Source organism: Passer domesticus, chromosome 2 (assembly GCF_036417665.1).
Source record: "Passer domesticus isolate bPasDom1 chromosome 2, bPasDom1.hap1, whole genome shotgun sequence".
Classification (NCBI taxonomy): domain Eukaryota; kingdom Metazoa; phylum Chordata; class Aves; order Passeriformes; family Passeridae; genus Passer; species Passer domesticus.
In genome coordinates, this window is record NC_087475.1 from 67,631,989 (window position 1) to 67,657,775 (window position 25,787).

The 25,787-nt window shown below is 33.8% G+C and overlaps 1 protein-coding gene across 9 annotated transcripts in view; it reads right to left on the minus strand.

The window, feature by feature from the left end:
• NBEA (neurobeachin) overlaps positions 1 to 25,787 on the minus strand; it is a 452,703-nt gene that overhangs the window by 180,613 nt on the left and 246,303 nt on the right. For all 9 annotated transcript variants that reach the window (XM_064409011.1, XM_064409015.1, XM_064409017.1 and 6 more), the window contains one exon: positions 2,357 to 2,481. In XM_064409011.1, the coding sequence (XP_064265081.1) occupies positions 2,357 to 2,481 (125 nt within the window). The remainder of the gene's footprint in view (positions 1 to 2,356; positions 2,482 to 25,787) is intronic.

Sequence of the window (25,787 nt, forward strand, 5' to 3'; positions counted from 1 at the left end):
TTCTCTCATCTGCAATCCTCAGCATATCTTATTATTTACTGCCAAAGAAATGACTGATTAATTTTGTCATCTTTGCTCTGTGATTTGTGCTCAGCTGAAGCTGGCTGCCCTCTTCTGCAATGCCTGATCAGACCTACTTAAGTTGATGCCTTTGATCGCAGACACTGAGGAGCTTGCTGACTTAGGCTTTGACTAAACATTCCTCCACTGCAATATTTAGGCACAGAGTCCTAAATGATAATGGACAGTCAATGTAGATAACAAAAACTTGTAAGACATTTCCACGATTTACTGATGCTCAAGACAGCTTTACTTGTGCTAGAGGTATCAGTCAAGATGAAAAATTGAAACAAAAGCTCAACAAATTTTCCTTTGATGAATACTTCATTTTTCACAAGCGAAGTATCTGAGGTCAGGAAATAAAATCTGTTATTGGAAAACTATGCAGTCTGATTTTTTTTTTTTAATGTTTTAAATTCTTTCAGTGTGTGATGTCATACTCAGTTTTTGAAGTTAGGGGCATTTTACTATCAAACTGTTCCTAACAAAATTACCAAAACAAAGCCAATAAAAAAACAACTACAATGAAAGTTAAGCCCTATGGAAAAAAAAAATCTGCCTCTAGCTCTTTATTAATCACATTCCAACACCAGCGGCTAGAAGTACATCAAACTGTACCAAATCCTTTTCACATGACAACCTCATAAATTATTCAACTCATTAGTAACACCAAGAGGCATAAAAATAACATCAGTGTTAAGGATGTTTTCTTACAGAGAAAGGTCAGCTAAAAGTTTCAGTATTAAAATCCAAAGGCTTAAGCCTCTGAAAAGTAAATGCATCTAGATAGAATCCATGAATACTTTAATGCAATCTGCTTTAAAATTCCATGTTAATTTTAATACGTATATTAAAAGCTAGAATTATTTTTTAAATTCTGAAAACTTCAGTCTATTGTTAATTTTTATGTAACCACTAAGTTTGATGTGCACCATCTGTGTATAAACCTGAGTTTTAATTCTACTGTATGGTGAATGCACTAACAGGTGTTATAGAAATATAAAGACTGTGGTTTTAGTGATGACTTGCCTTTCAAAAGTAACACAGCAGTTAGCACAGTTTTGTACCCAACTCTCATAAAATCTCCATCCTGATGTTTTGGAAGAACATGGAGAAAATAACCCTTTGTCAAATAAGAAATACTATATAAAAATGGGGGAAATGTCTTCTTTAATCCACCTTAAGGAAAGTTAAGTGAAGTCCTGGATATGATAGTCTTCACCTTTAAGAAAGGATTAAGTTACACCTCCTAGTATAACTGCACACATGGATATTAATTCATATGTCTAGCCTTATTTGGATCCCAGCTTTTTGCCTCATACAACAGCAAAGTTGGTGAAAAGTGTAGGTCATATACAGAGTTAGCTTTATATCTATCATATTCAGAACTTTTGGCAACCTTAGCCTTTGGCTAAACATCGGATGAAAAGTTCAACTAGCTTTATGAATGATTACTTCAATATTTTACTCCTAAATGCTAAAGAACCATAAAAATAATATTTTCTTTTCATCACTAAACCAAAATACAGAAAAACATCACAATATTTTTTTTAAAAAACTCCTGTCTTTGATATGCTAGAGAGGTACTCCAGCTTAAACCTGAGAAATAAATTTGCTTTAGATTTTTTGAGTATTCAGGTTCAGTCTGCTGTACAGAAGTCACAAACATATGACATTTTTACATGTTATAGAGGAATTTGTGTGTCTTCCAGCTACATCTACATGAAAATCAAACATTATCTATTTCTTCAGTTTCTAAAACTGAAGCTTCTATGTGTTCAGTTCACTATTGGATTACCAGTTATCCTTAAAAATAAGGATATTTTTAACATTATTGTTAACAAGTTCTAATGCATTTCATGATTTGCAGAAAAAATAGTTTTGGCTGAAATTTGCATGCCAGAAAAAAATTTCTGATATTTTAAAATTCATCATTCTCAAAATGTCTCCAGTGGAACTATTATGACACAATGGAACTATTAGTTTGATGACCTATTTCATTCAGTCACTCCAGAGAGACAAGTTCAGTTGCTTTTACCAGTGTCTCAAAATTAGTGTCTGGGAATGCTAGAGAAGTATAATGTGAATCCCTTGGGGATCAGGGAATTTAACAGCTCACAAGCTCAAGTCTTCTGGTTCATTAAAGTGTAAGAATTGAAAGAATTCCTTTTCTAAGGATATGTTGTCCTAGGAATTCTCAGCACTGTCCTTGAGAAAGAAGGGACATGATTCTGAGGCATTCATGGACATCAAGAAATCATCATGAGCTATAGTTTTAAGCTGAGTTAATACTGACCATATTCCACAGCGGCTTTTAGGAGAGCATCAGCATGAGTAGACCCAAAAGCATTGCGAACAAATCTCCTCCGTCGGCGCAAATCATCTTCCCAGTAATCCAAGCGCCAGAAGTCATGCAGTTGGCTGGAAAATAAAGAACACGCACATCAGCACCTACCACAGCTTGAACTGTATTTACATGCATTATAGTATAATTTCACTGCTGCTTTCCCAATCTTGTAAAAACATGTATTACTAAAACTTATAATATTCTAGCATTTCTTTACATGCATTTATGTTTTATAAACCCCAGCACCGCCTGTCTCAAAGTGTTCTGCCTGCTGCTAAAAACATTAATCACACTGAACCCATTAACAAATGCAGCATCAAATTACAAGTATTAATGGCACAGCTTGCTTTCTTTTACAGTGTTTTTAACAAGGCTTGTAAATCATAGAATGGACCTCAGTGCAAATAGTTTGCAATTTAATGACTATGGTCCCTTAGCAGGCTGAACTTAAAAGTATAAAATATTGCCCACTTGAATTTTGTGGAACTATGATTAAACTAATGTGCTGAAATATTCATTGAAATAATTCCCCACTGCCCCTAGCAACCTGAGAAAATTGCAATTTTATTCATTATTAATAACACTGAATTAGAGCAGCAAAAAAGTTCCACCATGTGGTAATTGTCTTGGTAAATTATTATTCCAGCACTAACAGAGTACTAGGACAATTTTATAGCTCCCAGCTAATACAAGCCATTAACAACCATGGCCATCTTAGTGTAACATTGTCTTTTTACAATCAAAAGAATATTAAACTCCTGTGGAATTATATAAGCCATTGTTAATCTATATTAAAGCCAAAAAGTACACATATATAATCATCTGGTATTCAACTTTGGTTCTAAAGAGCTGACCAGCTCCATTTTCAGACAACTTCTTGACCTTATCAACACAAATCTCCCACATCTTTTTTATAAGCTATTTGGGCAAAGCTGCATTCTAAGCCAACATTTTAAAAGCTTTTGGGATCACTAGGAAGAATGCAAAATTTTTGTGGATGCATTGTTATTATCAAACCCCTAACTGAACACACTATACATTTAAAATTATTCTGCAGGCCATGACCTTGAGGACCCTGACTAGGGAACCACTGCTCTAAACAAGTCATTTTCAATCTATCTGTAATGCCCTGGACATGTGTGATCAAAAGACAAAGAGAAAAAAGAAAAAAAAAGAGAGAAAAAGGTTTACAACTCTTGAGTATGGTATACACCTTATCTGGATTTTTCTACTTATTTCTTCAGCCACTGTTTTCTATATCACCTTCATTTTGAGCTGCCATGTGCTGGTAGCCATTTCCAGAGGAAAAATAGAAATATGCTAATGTAGGACAGATGTTTTCATTCTTTACAGTCCACTGAAGTACTTTTTAAAATGCTTTCATTAGTTATTGTCCAACTTTACTAACTGCTGTTATGAGACCTGGATCAGTTCTAGAGAGCAGGGCACCATGCGGAGTGGATCTAGCATCCTACCTTCTAGCCACTAAAATTTTTTCAGAGGCAGCACACTGTAATTTTTAGTCAATGCTGCTGTTTTCTTTTCATTCTGAATGGCATTTTCACATATTTCTTGAATCTGCATGAAGGTCCTACTTTTATAGCTGCCTTGCAGAACAGGCATTTTACTTATTTACATGCAGCGAGGAGGCACCTTCAGTAGTTTTTTGAAAGGTACGAAACGTTCCCTTTATAATTCCATTTCAGAGTAAATAATGAGAGGACAGAAGTAAAAATATTAATGAAACCCTTTAAAAATAAGGAGATCTCTGAAATTATGTACATGGGCAGCAATAAGAAAATCACTAATGTTGATAAGAATGATCTATGTAAGAATAAAGTACTTTATGAAATTAAGAAATATTCAGACTAAAAAAGCTATGTTTTTATTTGTTCTGTGTTTAATCTGGTAATTCATTACTTTGATTAATTAGTCTGAAGATTACTGTATATTCTCAATTTAACATAAACCAGATTTTAAAGCCACTATTTTAATGAAGTGTTAAGTAAGAAAGTAATGACATTTTCAGAGGATTAAGCCTATTTTGCAGATCCAAAAAACCATTATAAGTTCACCAGAGACTGAAGCTTGAAATACATAATAATTGTGCAAAATTAAATTTTTTGAGAAAAAAGAGCAGAAACGTCATTTCTAATCACAAACTATATGACTTTAAAACAGAACTGAAGTTTCTTGCTACAGTTTTCTACAGAAATCTATCCCACAATGTTACTACATGCTTCCAGGTAGTAGAAATTGGTATCTCAACCCTAAGACAAGGTTTCTGAATCTTTACTAGTTGATTGAAGATTGATTTTTGAGCAACATCATCAACAAAAAAGACAAGGTACTTTCCCTACCCTGTTGTTAGAAAGAAAGCAGACACTTGAAAAGATGATGGATGTATACTTACAGAAAGTTTTGAATGATTGAGCTTCATCACTTGAATAACCGGCAGAAAAAATTGTGTGATTTTCCTTAAATGTTGTATGATTACATGTCTAGGTTAGATTAAAAATATTACTAAGTAGAATACTGTGGCCCCAGTTCCAGCCTAAAATTTAGAATTTAACCGTACTTAAAGTCAATCATTTTGGACTGAATCACTGTTAAATTACCTAGTCCACAGATTACAGTACTTTAGAAATACTTATATTGTAATCCTGTGGAGATCATTCAGGCTTTAAGATTTTTGAGGAATTTAGGTACCTGTTAAGTAGTTCTAAATGATGGCTGTAAATTAAGTAGAACTATATTTTCTAATGATGTACTAGGCACAAGTCAGTCCTAGAAGAGAGCAAGGCTGCAAATCACCCATAAATCTTTTTGCTACGATGCATTTTTTAAAGCGACTTGACTAAATCAAGTAATTTTAGTAATTTATTTTTTGTGACAAGGACAATATTTCAATAGACTTTACTTTTCCTAATAATTTATATTATTAATAAACCTTATTTCCACAGCCAACTAGATTACATGTCATTTCTCATTCCTCCATATCTTATATCAGTCAAGTGATATTTTGAATCAGGCTTGTTTGAATGAAGAAGTGAATCTTAAGCACAATGGAATGAATTTTTATAAGAACTAAAAGTTTATAGCATCATTTATGAGCTATTTCTAAAGAATTTTAAGAGAAATATATATATCTATATCCTTCTAACTGAACAGCTATTTTAAATGTATCCTAAAACACAGGACCCAAAGAACTCCACATGATGAGTTTAACTGTCAGAGATAATTTCCTTACAAACTACAGTATAATCCAATATAATCCAATATAAACCTTTCTCATCATAATGAAAAGTGGCATGAAACTAGTAATACTACAAGGCTACTAACAATGAAAAAAATTATTTGGAATGGTATGGTGTTGTAACTTAATCCCAAGTTTCTGATGTGCAGCACTTCATATAGTTAATACAGACAAAGAAAATACATGTTTTAATGGAACAAGCCCTGTTGTACTACATACTGAAGGATTACAAATTTTGTTTCCCTGCCACTGTCATCACTGGTACCCACTTGACAGCTTGATGTGTATGTTCTCCTACTTCAAATACACTTTTCTTGGCCAGCATGGGACAGAAAAGCAAACTGGTGTTGTGCTGCCCTGGGTAGCCACGATGGACTTCAATAAGCTGGAGCAAACAACTTTGAAGGCTCTCAAATGCAGGTTCCTCTAAAACTCAGATCTGCCCAGAATTCTTCATGATATTCTTCACTGCCATAATACACACATCTTCCATGTATATGGGAACAAAGATTGAGACAGACTAAAGTGTTTCAGATAGCTCAGTTATCCTCTCAGATGAGAAACTGTGGCATGCTTTGCCAGAAAAACATTTAAGAGGAATGTCAAGTCAGCCTGCACAGCAGTGTCCTCCCTGCCTTTTCACATTTTCATAGCTTGAACATTTAAAAGACAACTTCTGAAAAGATTTTCTGTTAACTCCTATGGCCATAGCTGCAATGAAGACCAGGGGAAGGGTTTTTCCCTGGTCTTATGAATACTAGCTGTCCTAAACTCTAAGTCTTTGTCCATCCTGTGTGCATTCAGCATCTGTGACAACAGCTGCATGGCTGTGAAACCCAGTCCCTGTTTGGGAACAAGATGCAGTTTGCTGCATGTCACCTACAGCTACAGCAACTAGTGACAAAAATGAACAATGGAGAGTAGCAGTACACATAAAAGATCCTCAGACTGCAGCCCAAAGGATGGGCTGCCAGATGGAAGAGATTAAGTTTGAATATATTAATGAAGAGGAACAAGCCTGCAGACATGGGGGAAGGGGGAAATGTTTTGAAAGAGAGGTGGGTCACGGAATTGGAAGGATCTCAGACAATCCTTAGTCTTTGTAATACTGGGAAAATACTAGAAAGGGCAAGGAATTGATGATCTATAATTTCAACAATTAGTCCTGGTTTCTTTTATGGGTCATATTTTGAAAAAGAAAAATTATTCTTTTCACAGTGTGGAATTATGACTGTATTTTGAGAAATAAGGAAAAAAAAGTGTATTTGGAAAGCATAAAGAATTCCCTTAATTTGAAGAACAGAAAATGAATGACATTAAAAAAAGAGTTAGTAAAAGAAAACTTGAAATACAAAAAACACAAAAACACTTATGCAATATTTTTAATGGTTAAAGCCAATATATAAACCTATTCACCAGAAGATCCAAGTAGCAGAAGTCTTCTGTAAGAACAAAGGAGCAAATAAGGTTCAGAAGTGGTGTTGCAATAGATGCAGTAAAGTAATTTCAAATAATATTAAACCCTGGAAATATTAACACAGGGAATAAAGATGTCACGGATCTGAGAAGCACCTAATGTCATGAAAATTGGAAAAGATGGTAAAAAAGGGGAAGGGTTTCCACTTGGACTTTGAAATATGAAATAGAGCACAGAGAAACTCAAACTAACAGCAAACACTACTACTGATCATCAGAATAGGAGCAGAGGAGTCACCTCTGAAAAGCAAAAAAGAGAACTGCTAACAGCTTCTCTCCTATGATCATGTTACTAATGGTCTTGCATTAATAATGAAGGACAAAGCTGAGACAACAGAGAATGAAAGAGAGAAAAAACTATCAGAAGATGACTAATCATTAAAGATCTTCCAAATTTATGGAGAAGAATTTCTAAGAGATGTTTTAAAGGGTAACACCCTTTACAGAAAGGAGGAAGTGATTTATGGGGCTTTTATTTTCTTCTTAAGGCACTGGCAAAGGAGTATTTAATACACATTTTTAATGAAGATTTCCAACTCCTGAAACTTCTGTGTCTTAATTTCAGTGAGAAAACTGAGGACACAGCAAAAGCTGAAATCTCTCAGTTTGAGTTACTGTTCAGATAGATGTCAGAGTAATGTCAGTAGATGTGAAAGAGAGGCTGTGACAATAGAGATGTTAATTTTAGCTATGGTACTACTTAAACCACAAACTTCTAAGTCAGTAAAATCCCAGGATTATAGATTTTAGTGTATTGCATAGACTCTGAAGGAAAAAACTCATAATGAATACACAAACAAATGAGGATTAACAGTTTACTGATTGTCTAGACTTTTCATAAAGCTTAGTTCTTCAGAATGAGTTGTTCACTTTGGAGTGACTGCAATATTAAATAGTAGTAAACTTCCACCAAGCAGCAGCAGTTGTAGGGAAATAAGACTAATCATGCACAAAGTTATAAAAGGGGAAAAAATAGAGAGAAAAAAGCCACATACCTCTTAAAAAAACAATGGAAGTGGCAACAACTCAAATCTCTACAAAGTAAAACTAAAGATAAGTAGAATTTTTAATATTATTGTATTGGTTTAACATAAAATATTAATTTAAAATAATGAGAGAGATGTTTGGCAAATCTATCAAAATAATAATGGGCAATAGTAGGACACTACATGTAACACAGCTAAATGAAACAATACAATTTCCTATAGTTATATATTTCGTTCCTTTTAGTGACCCCAATGGCATTGAATGAAGAACTGAAGGAACTCACAAAGCAGATGCATAAATTGTCAGTGTTTGACTCACCAGAATCACAAAGGGCTTTTTAGTAACAAAATATGAGTAACAACACTGCAATTGCACCAGATTCTAGAGATAATAAATTGCAAACTTAGAAACACTAAAATGAAATAAAATTTAGGGTTAGAATTAGGACATAAAAGATTATATTAAAAAAAAAGAAAAGAAAGTGGTTGAAACAATACTCTGGTTTAACTCAGATTTCTGGTTTGGAGCCTTAATTCTGTTTCCAAATGTGGTTTGCTGCCACTCCAAACAAAGAGGAAACAAAACATCCAAACCCCAAAAAGCCATTTTATAGTTTTAGATAAGGGAAAATTTGGGTAAGATTCCCTTTTGGAAAATACCTTGAAAGAATGGTTTAGGACATTTTTATTTTTAATGCATATTTTGTTATGTCATGTTATCTCAGTACAATGAGTACTTCGTAAGATTTCACATGTATTGCCATGATGTCACAGCACAACAAATTCCAAGATGGAATAAACTGGGAGTCATCTCTGTATTTCTTAATTGGCTGCAAAAAAGAGACACACAAAATGGCTTAGACTAGGAGTATTACTATAGGGGACTAAAGTAAAATGCATTTCATGATAAGTGTGCATGAAAATTTTTTTATACAAAATGCAGAAATACTCAAAATTTTATTGACATGAAACTTGGTCTAGCAAATGATCATTGAATTTCAAGCAAAAAAAAATAATTATGTTTTGACTAGTATTTTATAACCTCACATCTGAAACAGGCACCATGACATTAACATACACTCTTGCTTTTAAGCAATACAGTATGAAAATAAAAACAGTTGAAAACTTTTATTAATTTATAAAAATGAAAAAGAAAAAAATCCTGTATTTTCATAGGAATTTATGCCATCATAACTTTTTCCCAGGAGACTTGATCAAAATAATGTTTTCTAATTTAAATGAGTTTAAAAATGAAATTTTCATTTAAGTCTTCTACATTTGTTACAAGCATATTACCTACTGTAAGCAAAATTATTTTCCTTGTTAAGCACATCATCTGTCAAACTAAAAGAAAAATAAAAGTAGGTATCCTCTGTCTACAAAAATGGGAGACCTTATGAAATAACACAACTTTTTGGCAAAATTGTCTGGAACATATTGTGTGATTTTACAGCTATAATTCATAAGAAACCAGATAAACATCTCAGAAAATAATTTATTTTTCTTAATTTAACAAAGTAAAATGCTGATTTGATAAATTAAATCAAAAGAAAAATTTTTAAGACAACTATTATTTTGCTATAAAGTTTCATATTTTCAATCAGTGTTAACTTTAATATATACAGTTTTTAGGATATTTCTATTTACAGAATTAAGTTTGGGATTTTTTTCAATTGTAGTTTATCCTCTGAGCTTCAAACATTAAATATTCTTCCAGTAGTGATTCTGTAGAATGGATTCATCTGACAATGCAGTTACCTACTTCTGTTCAGCTTTTCAGCCAAGAACATCTAAGTGCCTTTGAGCAGGAAGCATGGTGACTCAATTCTGCCTAGGGAAGGTGAACAGTGGTTGCACAAAAAAACAGATAAACTGGTATTATGATCACTGGAAAGTAAGAGAACTCTCTCTTGTAGTTATGTTTTGCCTTTTACTGTCTGACTCCTTTTTTGCACAGAAAATAATTAAAAGAAACCCAAATCTCAACTCCCTCCCAAAACAACCCTTCACTATCTGGGATCATTTAGTATTATTTGCTTGGTTCAGCTGTAGCACTGAAAAGGGAAGACTGAGAGAACAATTTATTAAAATCTCACAGAGACAACCTTCTCCTTTGCCTTCTGCATGAGCACTAACTATGCTACTTATGTAGATGATAGGATATTTTGTTCTGAGTGCAGTGAATACAGCTCAGTTATTTTGGTTGTTTTTTCTACCTTTTCTGGAGAGAAACTAAGAAAAACCCTAAAACAAAACTATCTCTTTTCCCATTGAATTTGGAAGGACAGTAACGCCACTTCACTAAGAAACTCCAGTAAACAAAGATGGAGATGGTTTTTAATGTCACTCCCACACAGCCTACATCAGCACAATGCAGAAGTCCTGAGATTGTGCAAATGTTCTGATGAAAATGAAATGTTCTAATGAAGCAGTGACTTTTTACAAGAAAAATAAGTTACTCTGTATTTCAAGATTTTATGTATCATATTTAATACATATCTAAGGAACTGCAGTGTCCTAGCTTATTAAAAAAATTCTGAGTCTTTATGACTTGTCTGCAATTTTAGAAGTGTTAAATACTACCTAAAATTTTGCACAATTAGGAGTAGTGTGCTCGGACAAATGAAAAACAGTCCCCAGATTTCCATGTGGGCATCCCAAGCAAAAGAGCTTGCAGAAGCTCTGGAACTTTGGTGCCTCATTGGCTTACTTAAAGGTCAAACACTAAAGTGTAAGTAGGGATAACATATGTGACTGCTGATGAGGATGCTGTCCCAGCTGTCTGCGCCATTCCAGATGCACAGATTAAGGTGTCGGAATCTCTTGCGGAGGAACTACTGAAGAACTTACTGAGCATACAAATTACAGCCCAGTTTCTAGACAAACCAGCAATGCCTTGTCAAAAAATCTAGAGCTGCACTTTTAACAGAAACAGCGTGATTGAGACAGACAGCTAGGACTTGTTATCTCATTAGTTACTCCTGTTTGTAAGTCACAGCATGGAATATGGAATGCAGGAATAGAAATTTAGTCTCTCAAAATCTTTAATAAGAAAAAAGAGACAATATTTTGTCTAAAAGTTTTGAAAGCATTATTCTAAAACTAAGAGACACAGCTTTATTTTTTTTATAGATACACTTTTTCTTAAAAACCCATAATGAATTACTGTTCAGACCTTTTAAAATTATTCAAGCTGCAACTGTTTAAAGACAGCTAACTTGTTAACCTGGCATTCAGATGAAATAACTAGCTTCCTTGAGGCCCAACAACAAACAGCAACATTAATCAAAATCTAATAAATAAATAATAAAGTTTTACCTAGGCAATTGTTTTAATTTCCATCATGCAGAGCTGTTTATTAAAATGCAAGTATAATAATACACTATTTAAAAAATTTTTTTTTTGCAAAATGCCTATTCAAGCTTAGTAATTGGAAGTACTTGAATTCAAAATTTATAGAAGTCTGAAGTTTTACATCCCCTGCAAGTTTTTTGGTCCAGATTTATTTTTCCCCTATCATCCAGAAGTACAGTATAAGTTAAGAAAAAGCACATATCTATCTTTAACTTAATGTTGTTCTTAAGAACTGGAACAAAGACACGATAGCCCAATCAGTCCAATCAGTGGATATGCATTGTCTGGTGTATAAACAATTATTCCTATCCCCAAATATAGCTTGTATTGATGAAATAAACATTTGCCAAGGGGCCTGGCTATGAATGCTATAGAATTTTTAATAGAGACCATGTTTATAATACTATCAAATAAATACTGAAGTAATCTTAACTTTGATCTTTTTTGTTCCTGGGAATTTTTGTGAGAGCTAAAAAGCCAGCTTGGCAAGTAAATCAAAACTTTTCTATTTATACTTTATTTTTGACAGTTCAAGAGGTTCTTCAGAAGTATAGAAACAGTCTTCTATAAAACATCCTAAAATACATCAGCATGACCTAATGATGTATTTTGGGTTCTGAAAACATTATACGAGAAGAAGCAGACATGTCATTGGGAAAAAAAAAAAGAAAAACAGGTGACATCAAGTTATAACTTCTTTGTTGTCAGTCTTGAAATAAATTGCTATTTTGGAAGGTCCTGAATAACAAGTAGGATATACTCTAAAGAATTTTTGCCTACAAAGTATCTGGTAATCTATTACTCTGGATACACTTTTTAATGTTTTCCTTCCTTTTATCTGTTTAATAACACAATTTTGTGTGACAATCATGAGATACAGATACTTTTTCCCTTGTCTGTAGCACAAATCTGTGACATGACCATGCGTATCTTCTGCATTTTTCATGCTAATTTACAGTTCAGATGCTGTTGTATAATAAGTATGACTCCCTATAAAGGATATGCTTTACAAATATATTACAGGATGTGTATTTGGCTATATTTGGGTGTATGTCTTTAAATTAGTACTCCAGTTAAAGAAAAATCATCAGTGGCAGTTCAATAAATTAATACAACTCTCCTCCACTTTTCTATGTAGAATGACCATGAGGAATTACAATCCTTAACTTAGCAAATTAAGCAGATTTTATAGTTTACATGTTCATTGCAGGTTGTTGGTTTGAGGGTTTTTTTGAGACTTCATTACTGCAGTTTGTATGGAAGATGGAAAATGAGAAAGGAGTTCAAATCCATCTAATATTACAACAGAAAGTAAAGCTTACTGATGCAGTACTGAATTAGACAATCAGTGGGGGAGGAATCATATACCTGGGAACAGAAGGATGTTCTTCTATCCTCTCAGAGCATGAGTAGCCAAATTTCCTGATCCAAGAAAGCAAAAACTGAAAACTTCACAGAATTGTGAAATGCAGACTATATGCTGAGAAATAGCAAAATTCTAAGATAAGTTCAAAAGTGGGACAAATGGGGACAAAATAGAGCTGGATGCCGTCTGTACCTGGGTTTGAACAAAATTTGGTGATGGAATTTTCTGGTTTACTTTCTCTGAGCTGTAAATCTGGATAATAATGAATATGTTGTGCCAAAACTCAGGTGACACATGCCCTTGGAAAGAATGGATTTTGAAGTGCTGAAAAGCCACATATGGCTTAAGAACCATGGCACAGGTCATTCCACCCTCAGAGATTCTCCAAATTTTGATGACCACCTTGGGCAAAAATACAGTTCTTCAACACTTTTATTCTTTTTTAATTTCCTGATTCATTTAAATGCTACAGATCTACATTGACATTATGTCTGAAGATGCTGAGAAGCTGACCATCACCTTATCTTTGAAAACTGCTTGTTCTACAGGGAGCAAATTGCCTATGACCTCATAGAATTTGTTTTCTTTTCTTGCAATCTGGGAGACACAGTTCAATTACTGGGAAGTTAATACTAGCAATTAACAGTTGTAATTTACTGGAAGATTAAGGTTGTCAAATTATGCCAAATGATAGTTGAGTTGAGTTTCTTTTATCTAACTTAAGTTGTCAACATTATTGACATTCAACTAATCAGCTCAGGCCCATTCCTCAGGCAATGGAGAAACTAGTTTCACCTTGGGAAAAGTTGGGTGAGAGGATGGGAATCCTAGTGTTCTTGTATCAAGTAACCAAGGTCTCAACACTACAGAAAGTGAAAAATTTTCTCAAGAAAAATCTGCCAGCTAAGACTTGTGTGAATTGTCAAGGGAAAGATCATGTCAGAGGACTCACATGACTGTGAAATCCAAGAGGCAGGATTCAGAAAATGTAGAATTATAGGCTATATGGGTCCTGTTAAATGAGAGAAATGGAGAATGTGGTCGACTGACTTGTGCCAGTCTTATATTAATTCAAGTAAAAGTAACATGGAGGATTCTTTTCATCATCTGATTAACCTGATAAAGGGAATCGTGTAAGAAAAAATAGGCAAAAGCTACAGAAGTAATCTTATCTGCATAAAGTAATAAAAATTATTCAAAATTGCACTTTTGAAGAATGGGCTTATTATTTTATTCCTATAAAATGGAAATGGAGAATCAGAGGGTCAGCATTCAAAACCCCAGATTCAGATTGCAAATGTCTTATTAAAATTGATACCAAATAATGAACATAAAAAATAGAAATTCAGGAAATAAAAGTTGTATAAATTCAAGCAATAAAAAAGGGCTGACACTCTAAAAATCAGACTATATTATTAAAGCAATTGAGAAAGTCTAAAGTTAAACACTTAAAAACCAGAGTACTCTTTATAAGGTATAATTGAAAATAAAATATCAAGACTATTATTTTGGATGGACTGAATCTCTAGAGTAGTAACTAAATATTTTTATGAAAGAAATACAATTTTTTAGACCCAAGTATAAAAATGAGTCTGTTAAGTATATGTTTATACAAAATCCCATTAAAGTCAACAACATATTTAAAATTAGATATGTTTTGGGACCTATTCTAAACGCTTAATTACACCAAAATCTGAAAAAATATTTTACGCTGATAGTAGAATATCAATGCAATTTTCTGTACCATAGATTGAAATGTAATTGGCAAAGACATATAGAAGTTGTTGTTTATTACATTAAAATTGAAGTTTAGTTGAGGTTATTCTATTAACTTTTTTCTTTTTTTAAGAAGCAAACTACCAAACACAAAAGACAAACAGTGCAATCTTCCAAGATTCCTAGTAAGAAATTGATTGAATTGACACTATTGTGAAGAGCTGCTAAATCACTGTGAAAGATTATTAATCTTTTTAGCAGGAAATAAATGTAGAGTTTATTCACATGTCCTGAATTAAAGGACTTTTAATTAAATTCATAAGTCTTGTACAGTTCAAGAATAGCTTTTGCCGAGTATATCAGACTCTATTTAAGAAACCAAAGCAACCTATGACCAGGTTGGTTAATACACATGACAGGCCTGTACTCTGTATTCTCCTCAATAGCTATGCTATTTCTTTTCTAATGTATAAGTGAAGTAGCAAAAGGCTCTTTGTCCTACCAGCAGAAGACAAAATAATTCAGTTCTTTCTGTTCTGTTGATGGATACTTACAGAACATGACCTTCCATGAGTCTTTCTTTTTACAAATTATCTAAATTAAGTTACTTTAGTCATACTTATATTATCATTGCTTTGAAGCATCCTTGTCTTTCTGTAGATATTCTGCAGTTAGTGATCTGGGTCCAAATTGCACACACAAACTAAGGTACAAAATATATCAAATCTACTATTTTGGAACCGCAATATCCTCCCATGGATCAATAAAGCTGAATTATGGACCAACACCTCTTTATTTAGCTTCAGGGAGACCTTCGGAAAATAACACTGTACCATGACATCTATGTAAAATGCTAGGAAAATACTCTAGCTTTACCCTCCACGGCACTTAATTCATAACTGTGTTATGAATTAATTCCTGAGAGGAACCCAAACAAGCTGTATAGCTCAACAGATTAATAATGAAAAAAACTACCATTAACAACAACTCCAGTGTGTCTCTGACTGTAGCGGTTTAGCAAGCAGCAAGAAGGCAGTATGATTCAGAACTTACACCCTATCAGTAATCATATCACTTGTCAAAATTCATTGACTTGATAGATTCTTGATGCTTTCTGACCGGCCATTAACCAGCAGCAGGAGCGTTGGTCCTTGCACCACAAAACCCTCTTTGCTGATAACATAAAAATCTGCACAGGCCTCAGCATGGTAGGAAAGAAGCACATTAAAAATCTTACATTGAAGGAAACATAAAGTCCAGTACTGACTCTCAGTAATACACCCTTCTAATAGCTCTTTTATTTATAATCCTTAGTGTTTTCACTACAAATGTTTATAAATGTTTATAAAAACTGTTTAGTGAACATCTCCTGCCTGCAACAGGCCTTTGAAATTGAGCAGGAAGAAAGCAATCATGTCAGGTCATTGGTCTTTCTGATATCAAATACTTTCCTGATGTGAGATCAAAAATTTTGAAAAATAATAAAATCTGTGTTCTACCTTTGCTCCACAAGAGACTACTGACAGCATACCAAAATAAAAAAAATAGTGTAATATAATCTTAATATTTCTAGAGCACCAGCAGGCATTAGGACTATATGGAAATTTGCAGAAAGACAAAGAAAAATCTCTCCTTGCTTTGAGAAGTCTTACTTGCTGGATTAAATTTTTGCCCAAGAGTGCTCAAGGTGTATGCATGAGTGGAGAATCATGTCCACTATCCCTTATTTTCAAGCAATATTTGCAAGCAAATACTTTTTAATTTGCACATTGTGTATCAAAAACATAAAGGAACCTCCATTCATCACTGTTAACTAAATGTACAACCTAAATGCCAACATACAAAGGGATGAGAAGGCCATTCACTATATAACATTATGCCTGCAATGGTCTGGCAATATTCTCAAAGGGTGTGACAACAAATCAAAATGATTTTTTACAGGCTTTGCCAACAAAGTGTCTCTCTCTAAAACATACACACAAATAATATTTGTGCCTAGACCATAACAGCTGATTCTATTTGAGAGGAAACACAATCATACAAGAACAGCTATGGTGGATAGAGCATGCTTCCCCCATGAATCACCAAAGTTTTGTGGAATGGAACACTGTCAGCCTTTTCTGACAATGCTTACTCATTCTAAACTAGTAAAACATTAATTGGAATGGTGAATGAAAGGGCTATGACAATAGAATTACAATCTGGCTCAGACAGAGGCTCATCTCTTACAACATTGTTCCAATTCTTTATGTTTTTTCCCTTTTGAAAATATTAAATCAGGGAGGAAGGTTTAGTCATTCCCTGCTGGCTTCCTTTTGGCAATAAAGCCACAACCTGGCTGGCACATTACAGTTGCAGAAAGGAGGGTGGGTGGGAACGAGACAGAAACAAGTTCATATGTGTATCATTTTCTTCTCTCTGACTATTACACAAAGTAAAATAGCTCCAGCTGGAAGGATTAACAGATACCTGCTCCAGAATAAGTTACAGCCTGCTAGGGGGGCCTCCAGGCAGGAGAAAAAGGCCGTTTTGGAGCCTTGCAGCTACAGACCAGAGACCTAACTGAGAAGGATATAATTGCTCAATATTATAAATGGCACCAAGATGGTGAGCTGACAACAAGGCCTCACTATTTCTCCTATGACAACACCTAGAGAGAACATAGAGTTATCAAGCAACAAGTTCAAAAGAAATGATGGTGCACTTTGTGTGAATTTCTCACACCACGTACCCAAGGGTATGGGGTACAGGGTACTCAATGCTATGTGATATTGTGGTCAGCTGAAGTTTAAATGAGTTCTTAAAAGGATAAGACATTTCCTTTCACAGATGGGAAAAAAACCACCAGAAGTTATTAAACTCAAGGATATCACCTCTGGCTCAGGAAGTCCCTGAGTTACAATTTGCTGAAAGCTGGCAGGATATGCCGGGGGAGTACCATGGCAAAGTCACCTGGGGAAATACTAAATTCCTAGCCAGGTCTCCACTGCTGGCAGCTGACAAATATTGGAGTAGCAGACTTGTAATCCTATTCTTGAAGTTTGCTTTTGTATGTTTTTTCACTGTTATTTTGGGGCTGATTGCCCACCACCATTAAATAACCCCATGTCAACTAGGTTTGAGTCAGTTGACTCAAGCCCAGGTTAACAGCAGTACTAAGTAACTTGTGCCACTGCTCAGCTAATGAGCATAGGACAGAACATTTTCAGCAGGAGGATTTAGGCTCTGTGATTATTCTTTAGCAGAAGATTTCAACAAAGGATAAGACATACTTACACATAGTACAAAATTCATAGGTCTTGAAATATAAACTAGCTTCTAATATAAAATTCCCTAAACTTGTGAGCTTTTAATTTTTTCCAATGTTATCTAGTTCTTCCATTCACAGCCAAGTATTAATAATACAAGTATGATTCTGTAAAATTTGAATAAGTTGACTATGTTATAATCTTCACATTTATTCCTTTTGACTAAGTGCAGTGAATAGAACTGTATGCTGTTAAGTAGGGGAAATTTATATACACATGAAAGAAATTCACCAGGTTTCATCAATATTATGGTATTTTGCTAGTACAAAAGAGAAATCAACCTAGATACACTTTAAATAATGTAAGACAGAATACAAAATTTCTTTTACATATTTTTTGATAAAAAATACTCCTTTTTTGTTTAAATTCTTTAAATGGAGATATGAATAAAATTACAAAGTAGCTGTGTCAGACAGTACACTTTCTATGATACATATAATGTAAGAACATTTTGGAAGGACTGTCTTTAACAACAAAACTCCATGGGATTAGACTGCAACGAAAATGTTACAAGTAAAATAACTTCAGAATTTGAAGTGACTTCTTTAGTATGTAACCAAAAATTGTGAAACAAAAAGAAATGTGAAGTTAAACAAAAGGAAAAAATTAGTATGCTTAAGGCAGCAGTTGATCCATTTAAAAACCACCACTTTATCTGCTCTCTTTTCCTTTGCAAAATCCAATAAACTGCCATTATATTCCTTTTAAATGGTTCCATTACAAGGATTCTATAACAACAGACTAATCTCTTGATAATTATAATAAATGCCTGTAATCAAAGCAGGAACCACTTAAAATAAGGAGAAAGGCTGTTTTCCATCAAACTCATTGTAGTTCTGTGACCTTTGGAGCATTAAGCTACATCATATGCTGCCACCTCTAACTGCAACATAGCTTTCCTACCAATCTTGCTCAAATAAAAATAAGGAGGACGCAAGATCAATGGAAATGTGGATTGACACATGGTAAGAGTTCTTACTTTCCAGCTCTGAGCCTTGTAGAACATAAAAACCTCAATTCGCAAGATTCCAAAGGCTCAAAGCTGGCAGGATTCAGCCAGCAGCTCTTTCACGGGCTTCCCTTCAGGAGGGAAAGGGGGAAGGACCAGACTGGTATTTTAAAAGATCATGCTATGGCAATGTGAACTGTATATCACTATTAATGCTTAAGAAAGTATTACTTTTCAGAAAGAAAGGCCATTTTATCACAAAACTCGATATTGTATTCACATGAACAAACAATGTTTTCCAGAGATCATTTAAGAAACTGAAGGCTGATAAAATTACGGGAAATGACTATATATGATCAGAATGGCTTTCATCTGCATTTTGTTAGACCCAGCATTGATTTCACTTTTCAGCTGTGAACAGCAAGAGGCCAGCTGTGGCCAAGGGAGAGAGCAAGCAATGAACCAGGGTCACAGTAGAGGCTGAGTTGTCAGAAAATTTAACACTTTTAATGACTAAATCTCAGGAAAAAAATCTTCGAGTTACAACCACTTGAAAATTATATCCAGCGGGTCCCACAAACTGTCAGAGAATAGAAGATTTAATTTATGACAAAGTAAAACCTTTGAACTCTAGTTATGTGAATAAACAGCATTATAAGGGGAAAACAAACAAAGCAAGGAAAATATAAAATACACTGCCTTCAAGGCAGAAACAACTACATTTTACTTCCTATTCCCAGATGTGTTAAGGGGAAATTTATGACAGCATACTGAAAAGCAAGATTCCCATTGTGAAACCCTTCACATTTATTTAACTAAGCACAATCATTGAAAATGACCTTTATCCAAACCCTTCACAGCTGTCTTAAAATGATCTAAAACTATTGCCAGATTTTCTTTAACTAACATTACTTAACAAAAAGTCATTACCCCAGGGCCATATTACACTACTGGCAAGTAAACACAAATCCATTTTAAACAACATGATGCGAAGTTTTAATGAAATATTGATAACGAATTGAAAACTCCCCATTAAAAAGGTGCCAAACAATACAAATCATCTTAGTTTTCTGTTCTAGCAACAAATACAATTTCCTTATTTCTGATAGCATATTTATCACCTATTAGAGATACACATAAAGAGAAATATGACTACTGCTTAGAAAAAAACTTATATTTAAGACTGTTATTAAATGAGGTGTCAAAATTATTTTTAAATGAAATTGTGATAGCAGCATATAGTGAAAAAATATCATCTGTTCTCCAAAGACAGCACATCCAGAGTGTACATTACTCTATAAAATTAAAGAGCTACTGACAATAAATTCATATGGCAGTTTTCATTGCAGTACACTAATAATTTAACAGTGCATTAATAACATTTGGTTCCAAGACTTAAAAAGCACTGTGTCAAAACAATGAACACCTTATTTTTCTTTTTTTTTTTTTTTACATGAATAACAAGCATTAAGATTAAAAGATTTTTGCAGGAGCTGGCCTCCTGCAAGTCCAGGTCAGCTGACAGAGATTAGGTAAAAAAAAATTTAATCATACTTGTGAATTGAGAACGGAACAGGTTTGTTTTTAAAATATAGTATAGAGCCACATTTAATGTGGGTGCATACAGTGGGAAGGGAAGGAGAGGACTGTATTAAGGGGCTGGTTAGTTCAGTAAATCATGGCTTTAAGATAAAGATGATTACAGTGGCTCCTTGGTGTGAGAGGAGAAGGGTACAGGAGGTTCATTTCACCACCAAGTAATTATGCTGACCCAGAGCGTTACCATTTATCATGGCTGAAAGATGACACTCACTGTTAGCCAAGGGAAACTGCTAGTCAAATGCTTCCATCTAGATCAATACACACCACATTTTTCTACAGCCAGAAGTAATTATACAACAGCAAACTTCACAATCAATACCCACACGAGCTAACTTATATTCTGCTGTACAGACATGAAGGTATGGGATTGTTAGCTTCCACTGGAAGCTACCTCATGTGACCCAAATTAAAGGGTTTCCCCCTGCCATCACAAAGGATTTTGCTATTTTCTGAGAAAATCTGTATCCTGTTTTCTCTGTCATTAAAAACAAAGAACATCCATGCAGGTTTTAAGGACCTGCAGCTGAAACTGGTGTTCATGTTACCATTTCATAAAGTCTCACTTAACACAAAATAAAAAAGAAAATCAGACCATTAAAGAAAAATCAATCTTCCTAATCATTGAAAGCTGAAATAGTTTCTGAGGCATTAGTTTCTAAAAGCTGCAGTTGAAGACCTGACCTTTGTGAACTCAAGAGACCAGAAAAGGGAGAAACGTATATACCTGAAGTGTTAAATCAGTGTCATTTTCACTATTACACACATAAACACATATTCATATTTGTTTACACAGAGATGCACACATAGCATTACTATCAAGCCAGCTAGTACACAAAATTTAGCTTTGAGAGTTTAGATTTTGTCTCAAAATATATCTAAATGTCAGTTTTGACAACCGCCTTCAAAAAGGCAGAGCTTAGTCTTATAAACCAATCTAAACCCATCAAGAAAGGTTAGAGGAAAGAAAAAAATCTCTACTTCAGTAAAAAAAAAAATTGACATCCAATTTTCAAGCTGATTTATCAGTGGAAAGCTAAAATTGATAGTTTGCCATTACTGGCTAGCAGGCTGTCTAAGAAAGCTGTTACAAAGCCTTTCATTTTGATTTAGCCACATGGATCAATACAAACCTATACTGTTTCAATTTTACAAATATTGATTTTCTGATATAACCTCTGCAGGAGAACATTCATCACCTGCCATACTAAAAAATATTGAAATTTATTTTGTAAACTTTGATTCTCAGCAAAATATAGCATTCTACTGAGTGAAGTGGAATCTATTTTTCCAGATAACAGCTAATCACTGCTAAAATGTGTTTTGAATAACATCCTTTTGCCTTTCCATTTCAGAGTCTGACTAACACTGTTAATCCTTTAACTGGATTCATACCAAAGATCATAAAATTTCCCTTTGTTTTCTCATCAAGTGTCTTGAGATTCCTAGCAGGTTTAATGGCCAGAACAAAATAGAACTTCAAGTTGTAATATTCACTATTTTGCTTCCCAAACCTAGAAACACTTAATGCTTCAGAAGCAAGATTTCTTTTTTAAGATACCACAGAAAAAAAACAAATTCTCTAAGAAGAAACAGCTACTTAATGCAACACAAATCTTTATTCTATATTTACACAACAGTACTATTTTCACAGGCTGTTCTAATCTGCAAAATGTGCTAAGAGCTGTGTTATTCTTCAGCATTCAAAACACACTATTTTTATGTGCTAATTGCTCATGTATAGGTATAGATTTTTATGCCAGCTCATTCAAACTGATATAAATACTGAATTAATTTAAAAAAAAATTGTTTAACATTGTAAGACAATTCTAACTATATAGCTTTTCTTGTTCCAAATTATTTCATTAATCACAAGTAACTATTCAATTAAGAAAAAAAATTTCAAAGCTTTAACCAATTACTTACTTTCTTTATCCCCTTTTTCCTAGTCCTCTTATGAGCTGTTTAAGATATTTCTGAATGCCACATTGCTGGCACTGGTGGATACAGATACACTATCCAGCCAGAGCAGCAATACAGAGAAGACGCTGAGCAGGTTTTAGGAGGAAATACCCCATAGATAAAAGTGTAAGGTAATTTTCTCATCATGAGATGAGAAGTAAATGAGAAAAACCATAATCCTCTGTTGGAAGGATACAGTCCAGGGACAAGATTTAGAAAAGAACTAATGGAGGGTTTCAATTAGTAAGTTCACATTCAGAACTTACCGTGTTACCGCTTCACTGTGCTGGTGACACAATGAAATTTAGATTGCTGCTTACTAAAGAGAACTCTGAAAAATTCCTAAATTATTAAGTTAGAAACTAAGTGAAATTCCTGAAAAGCTATATTTTCATCATGTAAAGAATATAATAAAATCTAAACCTTCTTTGTAATTTTAATGTCATGAAAAAGGGTAGAATTTCTTTGTAGACTTAAGACTCAATATGTATCAAGTGTACATTTATGTAATACAAGATATTATCTTTAGCATTTCGATATTAAACTCATCTTCCCACATGTACCTAAAATTAAAAAACACAAGACATCAAAATACTTGAATTAAAAACAAAAAAAGAAAATCAGTATCACAAAAATTCTGTAAGACACAGAGGTGGGAGAGAAAGCCATGGAAAAGAATCAGAATCATCCAACTGAATACAGAAGTAAGAAGCTTGCTAGTCAAATCAGATGTGCCCTTTCATCCTGTTCCAAAAATGCCAGAAACAGATCTTAAGAGCAATGGTAATGGCTTATGCAGCTAAAATGGATTCTGTATGAGCCATCACACAAATCTTGTTATGCTGATGCTGGTTCAGATGATGATAACCTAACCATCAAAAAGGCGAACACAGAGGCATAGAAAAACCTAAAGAACTACACAACTAAAGCATGTTTAAAAATAAAGCAAAACAGTACTAAATATTTAAGGCCATTCTCTTAATAGAAAGGATATCTATTAAGCTCTACTTTTAGTGCTTTTTCTTCCATCAACATATTTCAAATCACTGTGTTAGCAGTGCACCATGATTCACATGTTACAGATGGGGAAAAAAAGGTAGATAAATAAAGACTGATATGATTTATTCAGCATTGAGATGTCACCTCACTGGCACTACCAAGAAAATATCTTCATTATTTAGAGCATAAAGTGACTGCTTTCATAGCTGAAGAAAGATCCTTACTCTCCTATATGAATTGCTCTGTGGATTCTGGAGGGGGGAATAGGTGGAATGGTTGGTATGTCTTGGTTGGAAGTACCATGCTCTGGTTTGTTATTGACACTCAGTAAATCCACTATTCCCATAAATGTGTATATTTTCAACAAATATTTAAAATAATATAAGAAATTTTAATAACTGTAATTCCAATCTCCATATGTTATTCATTTTTTAAATTCAGCATTTTCAAAATATAATTATTTTTATGAGAACAAATGTATCTTTATTCAAAATAGTATATAATAATTTCTCTCCTAAAGACAAGGATATGAAAGTGAACAGTTTCTAAAAAATTTTTAGCAAAAAAGTAGGGCTTTCTTGGTCTCTGGATTTGGTTTTTGTTGTTTTTGTTTGTTTGTAGTTGTTTTTTATTTAATGAATAAACAAAGAAAAACACAAAGGTAAAATATCTTCTTGACACTTGAGCTGCCATTATCTAATAATCACAACAAATAAGTATAAAAACACAGCATTTATATTGAATGTGGTTAAAGAACCTTTCTTTTATTAAGGCTTTTCTATATCTAACAGTATTCAGTACAATAAGAAAATGACCTTCTAAAAAGTAATGATGGTGATTAGCCATATAATGGCTGTAGCATGCAAATATACAGCAGCCATGTAAAGGAACAAAAATCAGGCAGCAACTTTTCAATGCTTAAGGGCTTCATGTTTTACAGCACCAGAATTAATGGAAAAGTTAATGTAGCATTGAATAATAGTGAGCTGCTCAGCTGCTGCTACTGCTGCAGAACATTTAGATCATGGAAATAACACACCATTTTTTTCACTCATTGCTTTCCTGACCCACAGATAAACAACTCTCATCCACCCTCAAAATCAGATGCAAAATATTCCTGTATTACCCAGAAATGCTTAAGAAATATGTCCAAGCACATAATTTCTAAGACTGAAAATGTACATAAATAACTACATCACAAAACTAAAAAAAATAAGCAGCACTGCTGAAGAAAATCTCAAAGAATATACTCTATAACTGAATTTATACTATGGCAAAAATGTATGCATGAGCACAGTCCTTAATGCAGTCTACAAATGAAACAGAATTTTACAATACTTATAGCTCTTAACTCTTGTTTTCGGTACATGAAACAACCAGATAAAATAGTAATTTTACATCCCCCTTTCCCCCCCCACATATTAGAGAGCACAAACTGTGCATGCACTCAGTAAAACATAATTTGAAAACTTTTCAGTAACCCAAACCTACAGAAAATTTATTGGAAGGTAAGAAACACCTAAGCATTCTAAACAGAGACATATAATGGGCTCTAATTTGAGTTGCACAGAAAATTATATTTAGCAAAAAAATGAGGAAGAGTCCACAGACCTCGCAACAATAAATCCCATAAACTGTTTCCCCTTCCTTATTGCTGAATGGTTTAAAAAGAAACACAAAATAAGTTGTTATGTAAACATAAAGTAAACCTTGGAATATACCATCAATCTTTCCCTCCCTTCAGACACAGGCCCCAAAGGCTCTTATCTTGATTCAAATGTAAAATGTGAAGACATAGAAGAACTTAGATTTTCTATTAAGGCAACTAGTCCTTCCTGGAATTCCCAAAAATTCTTCCAGCTCATAAAGGAATTAAAAATTTAATGTTTCTCCACTAATGTTGGATTAGTAAATTTTTTGTTGTTGTTGCTGATTGCCTTTTTTTTGGCCATCAGAGGGAGAACAAAGTATTAATGGTCAGTACAACTATGGAAAGTGAGAAGATTCATCCCTTTCTTTTCTGTTCTCAAAATAGTGAAAAATGTGCTACTATACTAAAATTCAGCTCAAAAGGTAATACAAATGCTTGGCTGATACTTTATAGTTTCACTATTGATTACAGACATGATAATAAAAGTTGGGGAGCAAGGACCTTTGCTTACAGAGCTGTTCTATTTTCCGTCAGATCAAAACCCAGAAGGTCTACAAAGGGACTCTTCAGTCACACCTAAAGCTATTTTTCAGTCAGACAGTATTTGTTAGGTAGCATGAAAATCTTCCTTTCCCTACCTTACTTCATCTGTTGTCCAAGTGCCTGCAATTTCTGAGCAGATATAATAATTGAGTTATACATACACCATTTATATCATTCCCTGACCTACCTTTATGCTTCTCTAATGTTGGTGATGA